The following is a 20,949-nucleotide window of genomic DNA, read 5'->3' as shown; positions in this document are numbered from 1 at the left end:
AAATAAGTTTTTATATTCAAGCTTGAACATTTCCTATTAGTTCTACTAGAGATAAACAAATATGCAACTTAACTACTAGTGTGCCTCCACATTTCAGAACACCTGATCGTCAGTCCTTTTCTTGGCTGCATGCTCTACCTGCAGGATGTGGAGTACAATCCTGTCTGTTCAGAAGTAAGTCTCACTGATTTCAGTGGGAGTTAGAACCCCTATGATAGGCATGTAGTGGATTGCAGCTTTTGATGGAATATTTTGGTTACATCCACATAGTGCTATTTTTCTAGAAAAATAGGTTCCAGAACTCACTATGGACACCTCCCTTGTTCTCTTAGAATGGCAGTGCTGCCCACCTGAGAGGTATCAGAATTGAGTTCTGGTGAGTTCCAGCTGAAATAAAAGCTCTGCATCCACACCATGCATTTAAAGTACTTAGCTTCCCCTAAAGAACTCTGGGAAGCATAGTTCCCTCTCACAGAGCTACAAGATTGTTAACAAAACACAGTTCTTAGGATTCTTTGGGGAAAGTTGTGTTATTTAAATGTGTGTGAGTGTGCTTTAAATGTATGGTGTATATGTAATCTCAATGATATTTCTTACAACAACCTTTCTTACACATTTTTCATGAATGTTGATCCTGCTGTTAATTCATGCACTTGTGTTGCTCTTTGTCTTTTTGCTTTCTGCTGTTTTGGGCCTTTAGTTAATTTGTGTTTTAATCCTTAGATTATTGCTTTGTTGCTCAGAGGAAGTGTGTGTGTGTGTGTGTGTGTGTGTGTGTGTGTAGAGTTACTGTAATCAAAGCAGGCATTGTGGTGGTGAAATTTGATACCTATATTACTTTTACATCATTACTGAATTTACATGGCATAATTTACATTGCATTTGTACTGCTAGAGTAGCAACATCTGCACAACACACTAAAATATTTCCTATTTGTTAAGTGCTAATGCACAAAAACTATGCAGCTCTGTTGCACAACAACTTAACATTTATTTAAAAGGATTTGCATGACAAAACTATGACTGGCTGTTACTGAAATTACAGAAAGAAGAGTTCCTTTGTACCATTTCCAGCTTACTGAGAGGCAGTGTAGGAACAACATATCTCAAAGGGCTACTCCCTTTCCTTTTCAATGTGTTGTCCCAGAGCCATATCCAGAACTGTACTTAGGGGTTGGCAAAACCACCCCTGCCAAGGGTGCAGGCCCAGAAGGGGTGAGTGTGGATGTAGAAAGGTCCCACTGTGTGAATAGAGCATTGGTAAAGTTTCTCTAGATCCAATCCTCTAAGGTCAACCCTCTGAAGCAGAGGTGTCTTTATGGGAAGTGAAAAAGCTATTGCAGAACTAAGTCTGGAAGGTGCTGGATCAGAACACAAAATGATGAAATTCATCAATGACCCTTACCATAGACCACCAAAACAACAGGTGTTATTCTTATGTTAAATGTTGTGTTTTCTGTCAAGCAGGTGATAGCTACACCATACTCAGAGTAGACTCAATGGACTGATAAAGTCAATTTATCTTTGTGAACCTAACTTGATATCTCTCAGTGTTAATAGAATCGATGTTGAGTTATAATTATTTGAAGGAAATGACTCAGAGCATCATTTAAGTATATACCTACATAGTTTCAACTTGTTTTAAAAGTAATTGCCATGGCATTTGCTTCACTTTTCAAATGGGAGCCCACTTTTCCTATAAAGGATTATCCCATAATTTGTTAATTAATAACTGCTAAGTGCTCTTCAAGTACCCATGGCACCATCTGAGAACTATATCACAAAGTGTTAACAAAGTATTGAAGCCAAATGCCTTCAGTGAGCGTTTCTCCTAAATTAAAACCCAATGATACTGTGATGCAGAGTGGTAGAGGTAGTGCACAAATAATCCTCGTTCTGTGGTCAGCAAATCCATCAACATGGGCTTATATCACTGGGCCAAATTCACACATACAATAAATGAAGTGGCAAAACTGTTCCTGGATTGGACCACGCCCAATTGTAGGTTCAATATCACCCTGGGGAAAAATTACAAAAGTAGCATGGATCTCAACAACCTCTCTTCAGCTAAAATTTGAAAAATATTGACTTATATTATTATATTTCCATGTAGCTACACCAAGATTTTATATCTTATTTTGAAGGAATAAAATACAATGATAGACTAGAGTTGCTGTAAAGTGTTTGCAGCCTCTTTCCCCAATATATGTCTGGCTCAGTACAATTTACACTTCAGCGGAAATGAATGAGTTCTTTCTCACCTGCTTCAAATTGTCAGAAATGATTCAAGGTCTACCCAAATAATCATTTAGAACATAATCCAAGACTCAAAAAAGGTCCCCACATTTCCACCAAGGGAAGCATCTCTGTTGCTCTGTCTAGGGACTATTTTGAAGAACTGTGAGGAAAACTGCACATAGGAGCAAATGTCTATCTTGCATGGAAAACTCTGTTGCCTCAGAATTCTCATGATTGTGGGCTTCCACTCCAGTTTCCTGATGGACAGCTCCTCAAAGCAGTTGCTTGGGCAAAACCATGGAGAAGCATATCCACTGCATTACATTGGGGTGGGGTGGTGGCAGTGTTTTCATGAACAGTACCTGAAGAAATCTTCAAAATCCTACCCCTCAACTGGAGATCCTTAAGACTGGAAACAACCAATCCATACAACTAATACAACCACAGGGACAATGCTAATCCAGAGGAACTCAATGATTGGAACCTGCTCCTACAATGGGGGTGCAACCCCATCCAGAACAGGCCATCTATCCAGCTCCCAGACATGAGAATCACCAACCTACAGAACCTCTGTCTTGTAGGAATCTAGTCTCAGTTTACTGATCCCTAAAGAGCCCACTGCTGCCTCCAGAAACCAGTCACAGCCCCACATGGTTCAGATATAATAGAGAAAAAGAATTGAGTGTCATCAGCATATTGATTACAGTGTGCCTCAAATCTCTACCTGTCAAAGTTCTATAATTATGTTAGCATCTTATGTATAATTTCAATCAAACTTCCACAGGTGATAACAACCCTCATGTGCCATGCCTTAGTTCTACACAAAAGCTGCCTGTTTGAAAGCCAAAAATGTCCCAATGATTCCTTAATGCTGCCAGTCACAGAAAACTTATTCTAGAGCAATCCCATGATCTAGAGAAAACAGTATTGGCACTGCAGCCCAAGGCTTCAATCCTAAACATACATGTCTCCTAGTAAATCTAACTTAAATTGGTGTGGCACACTTCTAACTTCACATCATGAGCATCTATCTGAAAGACTAGCAACAGACACCCTTAGCGTATTTTCATACTATTTTTCACTCATTACTTAAATTAAGAAATAAGGTTCAATCAACTGTTTAGATGAACGAGACTGTTCAACCCCAAAAGCAAATAGCTTACATTTCATTATTAGATTTTCATTCCCCTAACATAGTTTCATTCTTCATTATTCAAAGTAGTAAAATCATAATTACATATTAAACAGTAGGAAACCAAATATTGTGCAATGTTTAAGTAACTCAATCACTAGTGTTGGCAGAAACTGTAGAACAGCTCAATGTGTAGCTCAATTGATATTCCTTTAAGAGGTTAAATTCATTGTGGGTAAAGGACTTTCTTTCCCTGTAATTATTGCTATTGAGACTGCAAATATTGTATTAAAGCAATAATCCCCAACAGGGAGGGATTACCTTGGAAAATTAATGGCACAAGGAACCAAAAACCCTTAGTAGATCACTGACAGGAAGAAGAACGCCAGCACATCAAAAATTTAAGTATTAAAAATTAGATTGTTACGTATATAATTAGAGAGAGGACATCAGGAGTCGCCTACAGTATATGAATATGGAATATTCATTATCTTTACAGTGATGACTGGGAAAGCTATTCCCAGTCTTAAAGTCTGCAGATTCAAGTTATCCTTTCATATGTTCCATCTTGTTGAATAGCACAGTTTCTCCAAAGATAAATGAAACAAAAGCTCATAGAAGCAAAGGCCATCTTTAATACTTACTTTTTCCTCAATGTGATGTAGAAACCTAAATTTTTGTGTATTCCCTATCACAGGAATACTGCCAGCACAAAAAGGGCATAGAAATGAACAAATTCAATTTCCCATTAGTTTTGGAGAAGACCCAGATTTAAAAGATGTATTGACATTGATTTCAAATGAACACTGTCCTCTTTGGGTTACCTATGATTCTTATTGCTAGAAGGAACTGTAGTGGTTTTTCCCTGAAATGCATTATATCTACTAGCTTTGAATACCAAACTGGAGAAGAGCCACCTTTTACATGCCAAGTAAGATGACAAAAAGAGAGAGAGAATAAAGCTGGCATGTCTATGCAGCTTGTGGTGCCTTTCAGTTTCTGCTGCCTCCACTTAATTGGGACACACACATTAAACTGCAATATAAAAGCTCTGGTTGATTGATTTACCAGTTCAACAGATTAAAGCTTGAAGTCCTAAATAACAAGACAGGCATACATAAATTAATGAGAGCGTACAACCTGCACTATCATATTCTCAAAGTTTATTGAAAGAAGTAAATGTATGTGTTTAGAGATCACTTTTCCAATGCCAAAATCAGCTTACAATAGAGAAGTTCAAAATAACAAAAAACTACAAGAAAAGGGCTACCGGATAAATAGACATCACCAGCCAAATACAGATAATACACCTTCATCGGCTGCACTGATGTTAGAAGGAATGGGTAGGAACGGAACACCCTCCAGATATTGTAGACTGCAACTCCCATCATCCTTGGCCATTGGTGACCCCAATTGAGCGTTGGAGTCCACGGTGTCTGGAGGGCATGGTTGCAATCTCTGGAGAAAATTACACACTTGGCAGAAAGATAGGGAAATGGGTTGGTTGGTTAGCAAGCTGGTACTCCTAAAATTATTCGAAGGAACTATTGGCAGTTGCAGTCTTACAGCCAGGTTCAAAGCAGATATTGCTAAGCAGGCAGTGAACAGGTGAAGAACAATTCAGTTTCCAAACAGAAAAAACTTCTGCTTCTGCATACCACAAAATCTGGTCTGTTGTGGAGAGAAAAATAGCTTATCAAAGTATGACTTAGCATGTTTTGCGGACTGATAGGCCTACTGGGATGGTTTGCAGAAAAGTAAATGATCTTTTGGGAGAACATAGGTGAGCTTTTTTTCTTTTTCCAACGATTATGCACTGCTAGAGAAATAGGGAACCTGTGGACTCCAGTTATAACTACACATCATCCTGGACCATTATGCATTTTGGCTGGGGATGATGGGACTTGCAGTCCAACAACAAATGGTAGGTCATGTAGGTTTCCTACTGCTAATATACTGTACAGTCAAAAAAGGTTGTGGTGCTCATCTCGCTTTCAGGCTGAGGGAGCCGGCATTTGTCCGCAGACAGCTTTCTGGGTCATGTGGCCAGCATGACTAAACCACTTCTGGCACAATGGGACACCGTGATGGAAACCAGAGTGCATGGAAATGCCGTTTACCTTCCCACCGCAGCGTTACCTATTTATCTATATGCACTGGTGTGCTTTGAACTGCTAGGTTGGCAGGAGATGGGACAGAGCAACGGGAGATCACCCTGTTACGAGGATTCGAATTCCAATCGGCAAGCCCAGGAGGCTCAGTGATTTAGACCACAGCACCACCCATGTCCCTAATATACAGTATTTTATCCCCAATGTATAGGGCTGTGGCCCTTCCACTTGTAATGCATGTTGGCTGGGTATTTATTTTATCTATTATTGTGTTTATATTCCACCTTTTCTCCAAAAGGCTCTAGGTGGCACAAACACTTTCCCCCCACTCAATCTTATTCTCACAGCAACCCTTTGAGGAAAGTTAGGCTGTAAGAAAGTGGCTGTAGGTTCGTGGCTGAGTAAGAGTTTGAACCCTGGTCTCTCAGGCCCTAGTCCAGCACTCTAACCACTACACCACATTGTGATGTTGGGAAAATGAAGTCCAACAACATCTGGAAGATGCCAGGTTCCCCTCCCCAATACTTGACTAGGGCCATAATGGCAAATCCGTGTCCCTTTTTAATCTAAGATTCCAGGAAGTTTCAGCAGCATCCTCTGCCAAGTATTTCATTTAACAGGTCAACAATTAAAAGTAACAAGCAAATAACTGGAACACCATTAATGAAATTCCATCTGTAAAATCTAATCAACGACTACATTGGAAGTTCTGCAAACCTGGGCTTTCATTAAGCTCACACAGCAAAGGAAGTGAACACAGGCTTGTGGCAACCAGCTAAACTATTCACTCAGCAGCTTGTGCAATGGTTTTGGCAACAGCTGGTGTGGCTGCTGTGCTGTGGTAACAAATAAAAAAAGTATCTCCAGTTCTTGTTTACTGATGGGAAGTTGCTTTATTCTGTGTTCTGTTGCCAGGGTACACACATATATTTATAACTTGGGGACTTGCTGTTACCAGAGAGAGAGAGAGTGAAAAAGACACAGTGCAGAGGTCCAGATGGCTAAACGGATTTGCTGGGATAACAGCTCATGCTGTATCATGCTCTGAAAAAAAGCCTACAATGTAAGGGAAGACTTCCACCAAAACAGAAGCAGACCTTAATTCTAAGGCACACCATCATCCAGAGATTTATTCATTATTACTGCATTTATCAGGACATGGGTTATACACTGCAGACCAAGTCATTGCCATTTAAGAGCCAGGAATAAGCGCAGAGTTTCTCACAACTCAAATGAAAAAGGCAAATGACTCTCTCATTTCCTCCCTCTACTGTTTACATTAAATGGGACAGCAAGACCCCATCTCTGGAATCCTATGCCAAAAGTGATTGCTTAGCATTCCTTCATACATCCAGGGTGAAGAACCACAGGTCCAGGGTCTGAATGTGGCCCTCCAAGTCCCTCTATCTTGCTGTCAGGACCATTCTTTGTTGGTGGCAGTGGGAAATGGTATGTAGAAAGGAGAATTACTGGATGCCAAAAGATCCAAGTTTAAAGCAAACAATCTTTCATGAGAGAAACTCAGAAGAGATTTAAAATCACAAAATATGCAGCAACGTAAAGCAAGGAAATATAAGCTGTTGGGCCTTTAAAATACACCCTTGTGAGTTCCCTCTTCCCCTAGTATAGGAAAAGACCACGTTTGTAAGTTAAAAATTGGTTTACTTACAAACACTTCAAAGGTCTTGTTCATGTCCTTTTCCATTCCGCATTCATAAAATGTTACACAGGTAGTAAAACATGGCAACCTGCTCAGACTTTCTTACACATTGAGCTTCTCAGGTAGATTGGGGGTGAACAATTGCCTTGACTACAGTCAAACCTCAGTTGTCGAATGTAATCCATTCTGAAAGCCTGTTCGGCTTCTAAAACGTTCGACAACTGAGGTGTTGCTTCCAAGTGGCTGCAAGAGCTTTCTGCAGTCAAGCGGAAGCTGTGTCAGACATTCAGTTTCCGAAAAACATTCGAAAACTGGAGTGCTTACTTCCAGGTTTTTGGCATTCGGGAGCCAAAATGTTCGGAGCTGTTCAGGAACCAAGGTTTGACTGTAGCTAGTTCCTTCCAAGGTGAAGTAGGCCTGGCAGGACAACTTACTCTATAGTCTTAACCCCTCCAGGCATTATTTAGACTGTAACATGTTGGCTAAATGGCTATCCCTTATTGCTCGTCCATACCCTTTCCAGGCACACAGCTCACAGGCCCTGTTTCACATTCCTTTTAAGTGTTTTTGGCTTGGTAGAAATGTGTCCCTGAATTCTGATAGTCCCATATCCAGGCAAATGAGGGATTGAGAGCATATGACAGTGTGTCTAGAAACCAAGTTACCAAAGGTAGCAGATGTCAAAGAAATAAACACTATCTGACTTTTAGAAGACATCTGAAGCCAGCCCTGTTTAGGGAAGCTTTTAAGATTTGATGAATTATTGTATTTTAATATTTTGCTGGAAGCTACCCAGAGTGGCTGGGGAAGCCCAGCCAGATGGGTGGGGTATAAATAATAAATTGTTGTTGTTGTAAAAACTGAATGCATTGCTTTGCCCACTTTTGCCTCTGGCTCTGCCTACCTTTTGCACGTGGTCCCTGGAAAATTACCCAAGAGGAAAGGTGGCTGTTGGCCTGAAAGAACCCCCCCCTTGAGATATCTCTTGGCCTGCAGAGTAACTTGAAAACCAAAATATGTGCTTGGTGCAGCATGTGCACATGCATTAAAATGCCAAAACCACATCTGTTTTAAAAAGCAAGTTTGATACAGAGTTTGATTATCTTATCCTTACGGGATTAAAACCAGTGTAATTCATTCTCTGTAGTCCTTGGGAATACTGCAGTTTAAGCATGTCAGCTGATCAGGCAGACTTAATCTGGAGGCTGAATCTTCTATTTTGCTAACATTTAGGACACTGACACTTAATGCCATTCAGTGAGAAGAAAGTAATTGAAAAAAATCTAAGGTAATCTTTTTGTCCCAACAGTACATCCTACACAGAAGCAACTTTCATTCCTTACAATATGTATATTTTCTAGTAGCTCTCGGGCACTCTACTATTTCATACCCTTCAACATTTCTCCGACGAAAATAGGGACATCTTATTCAACAACAACTACAACAATTTTATTATTTATACCCCACCCATCTGACTGGGTTGCCCAAGCCACATTGGGTGGCTTCCAACATACAGTTGTACCTTGGAAGTCGAACGGAATCCATTCCGGAACTCTGTTCAACTTCCAAAACGTTCGGAAACCAAAGTGTGGCTTCTGATTGGCTGCAGTAAGAACCTGCAGCCAATTGGAAGTTGTAGAAGCTCCATCAGACGTTCGGCTTCCAAAAACTGTTTGCAAACCGGAACAGTCACTTCCGGGTTTGCGGCGTTTGGGAGCCAAAACATTTGAAAACTAAGCTGTTCGAAAACCAAGGTACAAAAGTATATAGAAACATAGTATTTAAAAAAACTTCTCTATACAAGGCTGGCTTCAGATGTCTTCTAAATGTGGACCTCCTTGGCTCGGGGGTTGTATAACTCCATACACTCCAACATTTTTCCAGTGAAAATAGGGATGTCCTAAGGAAAAGTGGGACACTCTGGGATCAAATAAGAAACTGGGACAGCTTCTGTAAATCTGGAAAAGTGACACTTGTATGGTCTGCTATTTGCTTATTGCAATACAAAATGTTATTTGTCAATGGATAATTCAATGGCTACTTTGTCTACCAAAATCACCCTGGCAGAGTATAGGATATTTACCTGGTAAAATACTATAGGAAGGCAAGAAAAGAACAGGTATGATCTAGCAGTTCAGGCAGCCAATTTTTTGTGTTCATTTTATAGGATTGTGTCTGTTGACAATCATAATTCCAGAAACTGCTAAAAGGTGTGGGTCAAAATTTAGGGAACACAATTATCAGAAAAGCCCCAAGCTTCCAATATGTCTTCAGCATGCATCCCACCACCAAGCCTCAAATAAATTCTACTATTTGACTTGCCACTAAAGACTTTACCACTTGATCCTACCCCCTAAATAAATTGGACTCTCAGCTTATGTTAGACCCAGTGAGCATGGTAAGAGAGGATGGTAGCGGTAATCCAAAATACATGGAGGACATTAATTTAATGCTAGTATAGCTCTTTCATTTTTTTGTGATATAAGCAGCACTATAACTTTTCTTTCAATAAACAACTGGATTGTAAAAGTGGAATGGCAATGTTATGCAGATTAGAAGGTTATTGACTCATCTATTTAGGTCCTTATTCCAGATCAAATATCTAGAGAAGTGAAATTTCTGCTGTGTGCTGCAAGCAAAATCTTCCTCTAACTATGCACATTTATTTAGCAGTCCATGAGGTTGCTTTAGTCTGATGCATGCTCTTATGCTCCTGGATATATTAGCTCCTCTACCTACATTTAATCTTGTCTTTTCCTCCATTGTAAATCCTTTCCTTATTAATGGCTTCAATTTCTTTCCTCTATTTTATACTTGTAGAATGATTTGCAAAGTGAGTATTCATGCGGATCTTTCTGAAATATTAATACTTTTTTTGCTACATGTAGGTGTCTAAAGTTAAGAAGCTGTTTATGGAAGATTTCTTCATTTCAAATCTATGCCAATTAACAGATAAACACCTGGCACTTGAGCCTGTGGTTAAATCGTCTCTAATATGCACTTCAATTTATTGAATTACAAAAAGGCAGGTTTTTTAATTTGACAGTAGGAAAGGTTTCTAAGCCATAAAAAAAACACTTGAGTAATGGAACAAGTTGCTTAGGACTGATATAGAATTAAGTTTATTGAGGGTTTAATAAAAAGAAGCTGGAATAGTTTACAGCAGGTAGACTTGGTAAATGCTACCTTTGTGGGAAGGGCTGAAGAGTTCAGTCCCCAGGATCTCAATATAATAGCTGGAAAGATGGCTGTCTCAAACCCTGGAGACCAGTCTACTGCCAATAATTGTACTATACTGAACTACCCGGACCAATAGTTCCCTATGAAGTTGACCCAAATGCTGATTTATATTCATGCACAAATATATCCAGACATTTGGAAAGAGAAATCAGATCCATTTATATTGCTGTAAAAAGTAAAGGTTAAGGACCCCTGACAGGGGGGTTGCGGTGCTCATCTCGCTTTACTGATTGAGGGAGCCGACATTTGTCCTCAGGGAGTTTTTCTGGGTCATGTGGCCAGCATGACTAAGCCACTTTTGGTGAAACCAGAGCAGCGCACGGAAACACCATTTACCTTCCTGCCAGAGCAGTACCTATTTATCTACTTGTGCTTTGACGTGCTTTCGAACTGCTAGGTTGGCAGGAGCAGGGACCGAGCAACAGGAGCTCACCCTGTCACGGGGATTCGAACCGCCGACCTTCCGGTCGGCAAGCCCAAGACTCAGTGATTTAGACCACAGCGCCACCCACGTCCCACTTATACTGCCATAGAATCATTATAAACTACAAGTGAGATAACAGACCCCCAACAGCATGCAACATTACATACTGCAGGCAGTATATAAACAAAACATACACAACTTTCCATCCATCTAAAATATATCCTGGGGCCATCTGATGTCCTCATCTTTATTACTAAACCTTAATGCAGTTCTCTAACTGGTGTTAACAAAAATGCATATTTGGGGGAGAGTGTGGATAAAAATGAATATATTAATGAAAATAGATGCAAAAATATCATAGATTTATCCAGTATCATAGAATTGTAGAGCTGGAAGGAACCCTGAGGATCATCTAGTCCAACCCCCTGCAATGCTGTCCCATACGGGGATTGAACCTGCAAACTTGGCACTATAGGCACCACGCTCTATCCAACTGTGCCATCCAGCATTACATTAGAAGAAACTGCGTGCAAAATGTTTACATTAGTCAAAGCTGCATACAGAAAATGTGGTTTTAGAAGAAATTCACATGCAGAAGAATTTTCATAAGGATTTTTTACTGACAAAACCCTGTGGCTGGGGAAACCCAGCCAGTAAATCATCATCATCATCATCATTGAAAATCAATGAAGAAATGTGAAGAAGTGAATTTAAGATTGGGAGGGGGGAGTGTGAAACTGATAGAACTGAAATTGGTTAATTTTTCCATCCCTAGATGCCAAGAGGCATTTTCAGCGAAGATTCTCACCTGCCACCACAAATTATTATGGCCAACTCTGAAAAAATATTAGCATTTTCTTATGTACCTTTAGGACACACTTCAGAAAAAGTTATTTTCCAGTGAATCTGCAGGGCTTGAACCTGCAATTAAACATCTAAGTCCCATTTTAATGAGCCATAAACTCAGCTTATTTTCTCTTAGATGTTCCCACAGATATAAGACTGCCTTCAGTAAATCAGTATGGCCCTGTTACTACACCTAGCATCCAACTTTCCATTTTTGTCCGAATTCACATTGCTCAACTTGCAACCACGTGTCAATTCCAAAATCAAATCCACCAACACATTAGGTGTGATTTAACGATAATCACACAGGGGCTTTCTTGTTTGCAAGGCCTTGATTCTCAATTTTCTTATTCTTCTTGGCCTCAACATCACACCCAAGGAGTTATCTCTGTGAAACTCAGTTCTCCATTTTCCAGCATGTGTCTCTTCCATGTTCCAAGCGGATATGCATTCTGGTGCATTTGCTATTTTCTTCAAACCTTCATTTCAGTCCCACTTCAAAACCAGATTGTTAATTTTAATCTGTGCCTCAAGAATTCAGTCAAGCTTTCCCCCAACAATCTTTTAAGGGCCATAGTGTTGTAGTAGAGCACATGTTTTGCATTTTGATGTTCCCATATTCAGTCCTTGGCATTTCCAGGTAAGACTGGGAAAGATTTCTGCCTTGAATCCCAGAATTTTGCTGATCAGCAGTGTAGGCGATAATAACCTAGATGGACGAATGGCTGGCTCTGTATAAGGCAGTTTACCATGTACACTGCGAAACTGGGAAGGAATGAAGTTTATTGACTTACAATGTATAAAATGGGGGGAAAAAATGGCAGTTGTAGCTCACCAAAAAGGAAGGGAGAAAGAATAACTTTTCCCATCATGGAACTCAAGTTGGAGTACATGGGATTTACATTTGATCTCCCATCTATGGCATCATAGATTCAGGGAGATGACTGTATCATGTGTCCTCACACCTTGCCCCAAGGAAAGCCTAAGCATGTCTGTCCAATTTTTAAAATGGTACCTATAAACTTTGACCTACTCATTGCTTAGTTATAACTATGTTCTTGCAGTAGATCAGATCTGTTGAACTGAACAGACTAGCACAAACTGTGTAAGCGCTTTAAGACATATATTAAGAAGTTGTGTCATTCTATTCAACTAATTCACTGTGTTTGCGTCTGCGGTTTTCATTTTTGTTGAAGTACGTCAACAAAGGCCATGCCCCGAATCACAACAGCGTCTATACCACAGAAGCAATTGGGCTGTTATCAGGTCTGGATGATATATTGTAGAAGCACAGAGATACATCCTAACATAAAACCAATATCCAGGATGCTTATTGCTAAGTCATGATTCATTTTAGTCAGTTCAGAATGACAGAGTACGGTAGTACAATATTATATATGTCTATTCAGAAATAAGCCATAATAAGTTCAATGGGACATATGCCTGGGTGGGATTACAAGTTTCTTTTTTCTTTTCTCCATGGGGTGGGTCATAGCCATTCATTTAAATGGGAGAAAGTTAAAAATATTCAGGAACATTGCTGGTGTGGGAGCTAAATCCTTTTCTGTGATCGAGTTTTCTTGGAGGCAGCAATCTTCACCAGCCTTTCCCAAATTTTGTTCTCGTTTTGCACCAGTCGGTAGATCTCAGGGTTGTAATAAAAATCAAAAGTTGATCATGCAAGCCTGTAGCCAGAATAGCCTGTGCTGTACCATAGTTCTAGTTGGGCACTCTCATGTGAGTCCAGTCATTGTGCCTTGTGGAGTGGAGTAGGGGAGCAAGACTCTGCACATTGCTAGCTCTCAGGTATGGCGGGGCCTGCAGGCCCAAGCCTCTGAATGGCACTTGGTTGGTTGGAAAAGGCTGCAATAGAAAAATGGCTGGCTGGAACATATCATAACTCCCAGTGATAATCTTCATCCAGCAAGGATATATCAGAGGTGGAAATTTGTGGCTCGCAGATACTGTTGGCCTACAGTTTCAATAACCCCCAACCATTGTCCACACTAGTGATAGGTGATGGGATCTAGTGTCCAACAACATCTGGAGGGGTGCAAGTTCTCCATCCCTTGTGTATATCACCAATAATATTAGTATTCCAACACTGGAACTGTGATACCCAAATATACAAAATGATAAAAGGTGCTGTAAAGCTGTGGTTTTATTTGGTAGACCTGGGATTTTATTTCAATCTGTGTAGCTATTATGTTTCAGCTTGCTGCCCAACCCTATAAAACAAGGCAAGTTGTTTAAAATATAGATTGCTGGCAGACATAAGATGTTTTAGGCTTGCACGCAGAAAGTCTAATACTTCAAATTTCTCAGATAATACTTACAATATATAGCACATCCCTCCTTTAAACCTTTTGTCAGTGAATTTCTAGACAGATGTGTACTCAGAAATATACCCCACCTTTGTCCAATGGTGATCACTCCCTAGTAACTGTGTATAGGATTGCAGCCCAAGCTTCTGGAAGAAAGCTATCCTTATTCCATCACATTTTGCCCCACATGGGACACTGCAAAGTCACATGGAAGTCTGGCACTGGACTCCACTAATGGTGATTACAAGAATTGCTTCCTCGAAAGAGTCTTGCTACCACTGACACAACCGTAGACATTACTGGCTTCACTTGGTTTGTGGATTTATCAGAGAAAGACTCCACCACCATGCCACAGTTACATCCCTATAGCATCTCAGCTAAAATGCCTAACTGGTAACATTTTTCAACAGTTCAGCAGTCAGATAATTAAAACACCTGTATATCATCCTTATTAACATAATCATCCTTTCATTAAACAACAAAACTGCTGACTCAAAAACTGAAAGGATGACTCAGAAATCCCAACACTTGACCTTTAATATTAGCCACCAGCAGTTATACTGGATGATTTAAGTCTTCAAATTAGAAGTTTCTTGATTGCAATATTTTAAGTGTGCCGTTCCTTTGGGGACCCCTGGCCATACAAAATATTTCTTTTTAAACATGAAAATACAGTTTGAGAATCAAAATATTTGCATGAACCTTAGAAAACATACTGTAGTTGTTTGTATACAGAATCACAGTGTTAAAAATATGTGATACAATATCACCTTATATTTATATACATTTCTTTATGTAGAGCAATATGCATTAATCCCAACCATCACACTCTAGTCTTGGGTAAGTGGAAGAAAATACACTAGCTACTACCTGTGAACAAATCAACAGACCCATTGAAACAGCTGCAATATGTACTCTGCATTCCTTGTCTGTGTTTGCAGAAGGCTGCTTCCCGAATACGACACCCAAAAAGCATTTTCTTGTAGATTTTCATTAATTTAAGTGTTCTGGGCTTTATGCATTAAATAAAAGCTGTGCATAACCCGTAGGGACAAGATTCCAGAGAATGACTAGGAAGTCTGCATCAAATGGCTAAGTTGCTCCTCTGTTTCCTATCAACTTTCCTTGAAAATTGGGCTCCAGTGAAGCAAACTTTGCTTGCACGACAGATACCAAGGGGAATGTACCAGTATTTCATTCCACAAAATGTGCCATTCCTTAAGAAACGTTCAAGGAATTTTAACAACATTAATATTGCCTTTGCTCTTCTGTGCCCAGTAGATCGGTAATGCATTTTGCTTTCTCTGGTAAAATAATGTATAGTGCATTCTATTCTCGGTGGAATTTTATTTTAAAAGCTGCTATTCATGCTCCCCCACTTACAAGATGGGAAGAATTGCTTTGCCATAAAAGTCCTATTGCATTTATGTAATGTATTCCGCATCATAGCCAGGCCTTGGAGAAATACATATGTTACAGTGATAACATACACATTTAATTCTAGGTGTGAAAAGGCACCATCGGTTGCTTAGTTCTGAATTCATTGGGTTTCTTTAAAAATGTGTATGAAGGATTCACACTGCCCACTAGCACTGGTTTGCATCCTAGCATGAATGGGAAAACTCAGCTCATCAACTCTGATCCTTGGCTGTCTTTACATTGGAGGCAATGCAAATAAAGAAAGAGACTAGGGTTGCATTTACTTTCTGTCTGCAGCATGGGAAACCAACAAGAGTAAATTCCAATGTATTCTAAAACCATGGACTGTAACTACAGCATATTACTACAGATGAAAAATATGTCAACCAGTGGTGCATAAACACTGAATGTGTTCTCAGCATCCACCACATGAGAACAGTCAGGGAAATAAATAGGGCTGGGCTGCCCCTGCCACAGTTTGAAACAATGAAAGAGTATCTCCTGCAATAAATATATGGCAAGAGCTTTGCAGTATAAGTGAAAAGCAAGGATTCTGATGAAGTTAGTTTAGGAATCTAATTCACTATCAGCAAGCCACACAATTTATAACCACGTCGTTCATGGTTAAAACTGCTGCCGAGACTAACCTATGAACATGTAAGAAACAAGAAGTAGGAATCTTCGTACTTATTCTAAGTAGTAAGAAAAACCATACAATCGCTCCCCTCCCTTCACACACACCCTAGAGAATTGTCCTGGCAATGTGCAAAATGCGACCACTAAAAATTAAGCTGGGGGCTGGGGAGGCACAAATTAAAACAGGTGACTAATTAAGCCAGTTGGGGGGGGGGCGCTGGGAGGGATGCATAGACGATAGACTGCTACTGGTAAACAAATTCTCCACTAGCCAAGTGGGTTGTTATGAAATGGAAACGTTGTTAAAAAGGAAGGAATTGCAAAACTGCTGTAAACCGTGCAATCGTCTGGTGGCAGAAATATGTATATTTGAAAAAGTAATTAATACACATCGTTAACATCCTCCTATGAAAATCGCCATGAAAATGCCAAGAACCCGAAGTGGAGTGTATCTGTATCCTCAGTGAACTGTTACTGCTGAGCAGTGCTATATAGCAGGCACAGGAAGGTTGCACTGCAGATCCTGTTACAAACATCAAGCACTATCCCAAAGAAATTAAGTCGAGCATCAGTGATTCCCATTCCAACTTCTTTGAACAAACTTAGCATTCCAAAGGCAAGTAAGGACCTTTTGCATTCATCTGCTGCTGAGGTACAGAGTCCACCCCCCCCCATCCCTTTGGATCTTTCCGTTACCAAACTGTCTGCTTATTCTCTACAGTTTCACAACGTCAACTAATTGGGCACGGGGCTCTGCATTTACAAGACAAGTGGCAATGTATGCTCTTAAATCATCTCCACACGCAAAGCTCTCTCTCTGTGTTTTTTGTTTTTTGTTTTTAAAGGAAGAACAGGAGCTCCTTTATTTTGCAGCATAGATCAGGGCTTGGGGGAAATGGTCCAATTAAACATCAGAATAGAGGCACCTCTCCCAGGCAAAAAAAGAGAAGTGCGTGTGTTAGTTAATACACTGCGGTATGCATTGCTTGGTACTTGGTACAGATGGATCCCTGGATCAGATCTCTCGAGAAATCTACATATCCCATACCGTAGTAGTCAGATGCGTGGAACTGCACTGTCAGTGATAATGCAGCAAGCATCTGGACGGGAGTTTCAAGCGCCAGAGGGAGGGAGGCTCTGAAGAACGGGCTGGGGGGGTGGGTGGCGTTTTAAGCATCACTCGGATCGCTCTGCTGGGCACCAACTTCCAACATTTCTGCTCAAAGGAGATATTTCGCACCGCGCACACACAAGGCTCAGTCTGCACTGCAGCCACTTCGCCTGCGAAGCTGGGGACGCGGCGGGGGGGGGGGAGAGAGAGAGCGTGCGGGGGGGGGGGTTTCGCTGTTCTCTGATGAGCCATTACAGCTTTCAGAGGCTTAACAAGGAGCTGAGAGAAGCAGCACGCCTGAGGAAGAAGCTGCGAAGTAATTCCGGAGAGAGAGCTAATTGCAAATCCGCGAGAAAGGGAATAGTAATAATAATAATAAAAAAAACACCACAGAGGGAGCGAGGGAGGAAGACTCACTCCAAAGAGCCCACCGAGTAACGAAAAGGCGATGCTAAAGTTCCGCTGAAAGTCCCACCAAGAGGGGCATTTCGGTGGGGAGAGGAGGGAGGGCACCTTTCAACGCCACAAGTGCGAGGGGGGGGGGGAGAGAGAGAGAGAGGCAGGAGGGGACAAAACTCAGAGGGGCTCCATTAGTTTCCAAGTGGGATGGAGCCTCCTCTCTCTCTCTCTCTCTTTGCCCAACAACTCCACGGCTCGGACCCAGTTTTTGGTGCAGCCCCCGCGGAGCCAGAACTCTCTTCTCCAGCTGAGAGGGGGTTGAGAAACACAACAACACACACACACGACACACAGCCCCCTCACAGGTTCTTTTCCCGCCCTCTGCCCCCCCCCCGCCGCGCGCCGCCCTGAGCAGGAGAGCAGCAGCTGAGGCGAGCCCTACCTCAGCACCGCCGTCTCGCCTTTCCGGACCACCAGGTTGTCCACGGCCGTCCCGGGGAAGTCCACACTTTGCCCGGCGGGCAGGCAGGAGGGCAGCAGGCAGCAGAGGCTCAGCAGCAGCGCGGCCAGCCACTGGTTGGAGCAACAAGCGCCCTGGACCAGAGGCATCATGTCCATGCCTGCTTCGGAGGGAGAAGCTGCGCGGCGCTCCGGCTCGGCGTCGGGCTCTGGGCTCGTCTCCCCTCAGAAAGAAAAAGGAAGGGAAAAAAAGGCGCGCGCGCGCAGGCGGGCGGGCGGGAAATCGTCGTCGCCTCCTCCGCCTCCTCTCCTTCTTCTTCTCCTCAGGTCCCGGGCGAGCGGCAGAGCGTCCCGGACTCGCTCTTCGCCTCTCGCCTCTTCTCGTCCGGCCGCCGCTGCTGCCTGTGCCGGCTTCGCCTTCGCCTTCTGCCGCCTCCCTCCGCTCCTCGCCGCTTCTCGCTGCCCGCGTCCGGAGCGTGTCTAGTCTCGGGTGTCTCGCACACCATCTAGCGAGGAGGGAAGCGCGCGGGAGAATGAGGCAGCCACACAAGCGGCGGCGGCGGCGGCGGCAGCAGCGGCAGCAGCAGCAACAGCAGCAGCAGCAGACGGACCCCAGGCTCTGAGCCGGTTGCCATGCAGCCGTTTCCGTAGCAACTTGTCCTGGTGGCTGGTGCTGGTGCTGCTGGAGCAGAGAGGGAAAGAGGGGAGGGGATGGTGGCGTTGGTGGGAAAATCACACACACACACACACACACACACCACACAAAATATATATGGCAGAGGGGAAAAGAAAACACACACGCAAGCAACAGAAGAGAGTGAAGGGGCACCGCGATGGCAAGAAAGCATCAATTAGAGGCATTGATTGCAGCCAGATAGCCAGCTCGCGTATGTGGAAGACACACACACACACACACACACACACACACACACACACACACAGAGATTTCCTTTTCAAGAGCTCCAGTTGCTTGTATCTCCCCCCCCTTCCATCTCCTCCTTTCCATTCATTCAAGCTCAAAGCTTCCTTCTCTGAACATCCCCTCCCTTTAAAACTTAGTCCGCTCTGAATTTGGGGGACAGGGTGAGTGTGACCACTCTTGCCTTGCTCTGGTTTCACCAGATCGCCTTCACACAAGTGACATCTCTTTTAAAAAAAGAAGGCGGGGGAGGTTGCTTGAGTGTGGGGTCGCCCTTCTCCTTTGGCAGACCCCCACCCCCAATTCCCTCATGCACACACCACGAAAGCGAAGGACTCTCTAGCTGCAGAGGCAAGTTCAGAAGGCAAACCCTTAAAGATGCGGTTTTGAACTACAGGGCCCTTTGATGTTGCTCAATTCAACAGGGGATGCTTCACCCCAGTGGAGCTGAAGGCCCCTGAAATGTCAGGGAGAGATTGTGGGGAGGTCTTCCTGCAGAATCAAGATGTGCAGAAACTGTTGCTGTCAGCTTCTAAAACTGACCACATCCCACCCTTGCTTGATCTCTTACTTAATATTAACACACTCACACTGCTTATTATCCCTTAGTACCACATCTCTTCCTGCCAACCTAGCAGTTCGAAAGCACATCAAAGTGCAAGTAGATTCCCAGCGGGAAGGTAAACGGCGTTTCTGTGCGCTGCAACCCCAGAGTCAGTCATGACTGGACCTAATGGTCAGGGGTCCCTTTACCCTTTACCTTACCACATCTCTAAGTGTCTCACTCCCACAAGTCACAAATAATGTCAGTGTGTCAAACTCTGGAAGTGGAGACAATTGAGCATGTGCAACCCATCAATACCTGGGACTTGATGAGTCAGGGAATACACTTGGTTTGTATTTTTCTATTGTATTTTTAAAGATTTCTGTACTGCTCCCCCCCCCACTTCCATTATGCGTTACCAAAGCGGTTTACATCTAAAACCCAATGCAACACAATATAATCCTATAAAATCCCAAAACCCAAATCAAAACAGTAAGTGGGAGTCAATAGCAGAACAGGGGGAGGAGGGAAGCCTGTTAAAGTAGGGCATTTTTCACTTCAGGGGAAGCCATCCAGCTCCAGTGCTTGCATATTATCTGCTGGAAAGTTGTTCCACAGGATAGGTGCTACTACCAGTTAGGCCCTGCTTTGCAGTGTGACCAGATGAACAGTTGGGCAACAATTTGATCTGAAGTAACGGCATCTCCAGACTACTAGTATTTTTCAAGAGGGTTTCAAGATCCTACCAAAACTTTAGGTTTGTACAATTAAAGTAGATTTAATTCCAGGTCACTCTGCCACAACAAAGCCACAACAAATTTTATTTTTAACATAGTTAGGGCTATTTATTTAACAAAGACACTATTTTGACCACTTTAGTAGTACCCTTTTCTGGCAAAATCCCAGTGTACAGGATTGGCAAGGACCCCAGTAACCCATTTAGCTTAACCTGATATTCGAGGACTCTGCAGCGACTGGCTAAGGACCTAGAGGTTGAAACAGGGTTAAAAGGGGTGGAAAAGAACATTATGAGGTAATAGTGTGAAAATTTTCATTAGGAACTATGGGCCTCAGAAATAAAAGGCATGGGCATGTACAGAGTGTACCTTCCTTGGGCATTTAAAATTATTATTTTTTTCATTTTATAATTCCTAGGGACAGTGATTGATGATTAATAAACATTGGTAATATTTCTTGACTTTGTTTCATTTATATTCCTAGGAATTTGGGCTGGAGTTGATGACAACTTTGTAAGCTCATCAAGAACTCTGAAGCTTGGGAAACCATGGTCAGTTTTTGGGAAACCATGGTCAGTTTTTGGGAAACCATGGTCAATATTTGGGAAATCATGGTCGGTATTTTGTCCCATCCATCTTCTCCTCTGACGCTTCAACCACATACTAGATTTCTGTCTGTTTCCTCCATAGAAGTTTCATTTAAACCCATAGCAGCCTGGAGCAGGCTTTCTCTAAACAGGAAAAGACTGTG

The 20,949-nt window shown here is 42.2% G+C and overlaps 1 protein-coding gene across 3 annotated transcripts in view; it reads right to left on the bottom strand.

The window, feature by feature from the left end:
* Positions 1 to 18,589, bottom strand: part of NEGR1 (neuronal growth regulator 1) — a 474,712-nt gene extending 456,123 nt beyond the window's left edge. The window contains exon 1 of one of the 3 annotated variants that reach the window (XM_082227304.1): positions 17,982 to 18,589. In XM_082227304.1, coding sequence (XP_082083430.1) covers positions 17,982 to 18,157 — 176 coding nt within the window. In that variant the 5' untranslated portion in view covers positions 18,158 to 18,589. The remainder of the gene's footprint in view (positions 1 to 17,981) is intronic. The other 2 variants (XM_082227303.1, XM_082227305.1) reach the window with 2 other exon arrangements.
* Between the last annotated feature and the right edge of the window lie 2,360 nt (positions 18,590 to 20,949).

The sequence above is a fragment of the Podarcis vaucheri genome, assembly GCF_965113315.1.
Source record: "Podarcis vaucheri genome assembly, chromosome: 6".
Lineage (NCBI taxonomy): Eukaryota > Metazoa > Chordata > Lepidosauria > Squamata > Lacertidae > Podarcis > Podarcis vaucheri.
This window is presented reverse-complemented; position numbering and strand designations above follow the sequence as displayed.